The 2392-nt window shown below is 43.8% G+C and overlaps 1 protein-coding gene across 1 annotated transcript in view; it reads right to left on the bottom strand.

The window, feature by feature from the left end:
• ACOX1 (acyl-CoA oxidase 1) overlaps positions 1-2392 on the bottom strand; it is a 21141-nt gene that overhangs the window by 5443 nt on the left and 13306 nt on the right. The window contains 4 exon segments of the mRNA XM_031059913.1: positions 2-60; positions 833-995; positions 1278-1447; positions 1637-1752. Of these exon segments, the coding sequence (XP_030915773.1) occupies positions 2-60; positions 833-995; positions 1278-1447; positions 1637-1752 (508 nt within the window).

Here is a 2392-nt window from a genome sequence, read left to right as displayed (position 1 = left end):
GATGCCAGCATTGGCAGTCCAGGAGGTGAACGCCTTCAGCCCCGCTGTCAGGGCGTGCAGCTGAGGGGAAACACCAAAGCCAGCTTTATTTTCCAGTCTTAGCTTGCACACATACATGTTAAGGACTGCAACTCCCAGAAAAAAAAAAGTGAAGTCAACACCATTCTTGCGCTGTTCCACAGGTTTTTGTTTTCCTTGAAGGAACTGTTTCCTGAGCCAAATATTTATATGAAAACTATTACAAATATTTATATGAAAATATAAATATATATAATAAAACTACTACAAATATTTATATGAAGATATAAAAATATTTATATTTCCTTGTACATGGAAAGACTTAAAGTACACCATTCCTTCTTCCCCTACACATTTTATGTACAAGACTGTTTTCAACTGCCCATTGTCATAAACCCTGACAAAAAATTAAAATTTTACAACCCTAACCCCTCACTATAGTACTGATACTTTGATCAACACACCTATTCTACCCTATGCACCTGGAAGAATAATTAAGAAGTTACAGCACAAGCACGAGACCAGTCTTAACTCCCAAACAGTACTCCATCATTCCTCGAAATGCACCTTTTGAATAAAAATATATTCCAGGTAGCTTTCTCACAGTGCATTACTCCCTGTTTTTTATAAAGTGCTAAATCAATAAAGCAAATAAATGTCACCAGCACATTCTGGACTGGGGGACTTTTGAAACTACAGAACTAGAAGACATCTCACGAGTGAAAACCAAAAAGGCTCAATACCTCTTTTTCCAAGCTGTAAAGAAACCTCACACAAATTCAACCAACACTCTGGTTTCCAGAGGACACAGTACCTCTGGCAGCTCACTGAGGTCCCCCTTGCTGATGTCCCCATTGATACGATGATAGGTGTCCTTTATGTAGGCTCCCACAAAATGGAAGGCGTATGCTGTTGCCAGCAGAGGAAAGAGTTTGTATTGCTGGGTCTGATAATCCAGGATCTGGGGTTCTGGTTCCCTGGAGCAAAACACAGATGAGTTAGCATGTCAGTGGTCCCATTTATCACTACTCTAAATAAGGTCACCATCTATCCAAGCCAGACTCTCTAACACCATCCAGCAAAAGCCTCTGGCAGGGGAGGACATTCCAAGAATGAAAGATTATGCACTCCCCAGGACAAACAGTGTTTTGAAACCATACTGAGTGCCAAAGCAAAGATCAGCCATGGCCCCCATTCCTCCCAGTAGTTCAGAATTTTCCCTCAGCAGTTTAGGCTGCTCTGGGTCCCCCTGCACTCACCCTGGCTTCAGCTCAGACTGGTGTCTGACGGCGCTGTAGCGGATGGCGATGGTGCAGGCCCGGGACAGCGAGCGAGCAGAGTCACCCACGATGAGGGAACGGATGAACACCATGGTCCCATAGGTCAGCTTGTCACTGACTGGTTTCACATAGGTGCCATCTGGTTCAACCTGCCAAATAGTAAAAGATTTTAAAAAATACAGCCTGTTGATTTGTGAAGTTTCCTCCCTTTCACATGTTCTAAACTCATCAAGCAGCATTTACAAGCCACCCACAATCCTTTTGGTGCAGTACTCAAGCTCACAGGAGCATTCAGCGTGCCCATTTCTAACAGCAGATGCTGAAGCTCACTGCTTTACCTGGGCATATTTCATCAGCATGTTTTCCCGAGGAATTCGGAAGTTGTCCATTTTCAGGTAGCCATTATCCATTTCATCATAGCCAAATTTGGGGCCAATGTCACCCACTGTGATACCTGCCACAGACAAAGCCACTTGCATTAAGAAATAGTAACTAAAAAGCACACAAGAGGTTCAAGCCTTCTCCAATAAGGAGATTGGTTAGTTTTCTAGCAAGTCCTGTTATGAGTAAGAGTTAACAGGGACCTTAATCTCTTTGAGGAAAAAGTGGTGTCCTGGTTTTGGCTGGGATAGAGTGAAATGATCTTCCCAGTGGCTGGTACAGTGCTGTGTTCTGGATTTAGCACAAGAACAATGTTGATAACACCCTGATGGTTCAGTTGTTGCTGAGCAGCACTTGCATCAGATCAAGGACTTTCTAATTTCCACACTGCCCCAACAGTGTGAGGCTGGGGGGACACAAGAAGCAGGCAGGTGACACAGCCAGGACAGCTGATCCCAGCTGGACAAAGGGATATTCCCCACCATGTGGTATCATGCTGAACAATAAAACTGGGTGAAGCCAGCCGGGGGGATGACAGCTCCCTGCTCAGGGACTGGCTGGGCATCAGTCAGCTGGTGCTGAGCAATCACACAGTGATCACCTGCTCTGCATATTCTATTATTATTGTTGTTGTTGTTAATGTTATTATTATTAATTTCCCTTCCTTTTCTGTCCTATTAAATTGTCTTTATCTCAGCCTACAAGTTTTACCT

The sequence above is a fragment of the Geospiza fortis genome, unplaced genomic scaffold, assembly GCF_000277835.1.
Source record: "Geospiza fortis unplaced genomic scaffold, GeoFor_1.0 scaffold244, whole genome shotgun sequence".
Lineage (NCBI taxonomy): Eukaryota > Metazoa > Chordata > Aves > Passeriformes > Thraupidae > Geospiza > Geospiza fortis.
The sequence above is the reverse complement of the archived record's forward strand: the minus strand, read 5'-3'. Positions and strand labels throughout refer to the sequence as shown.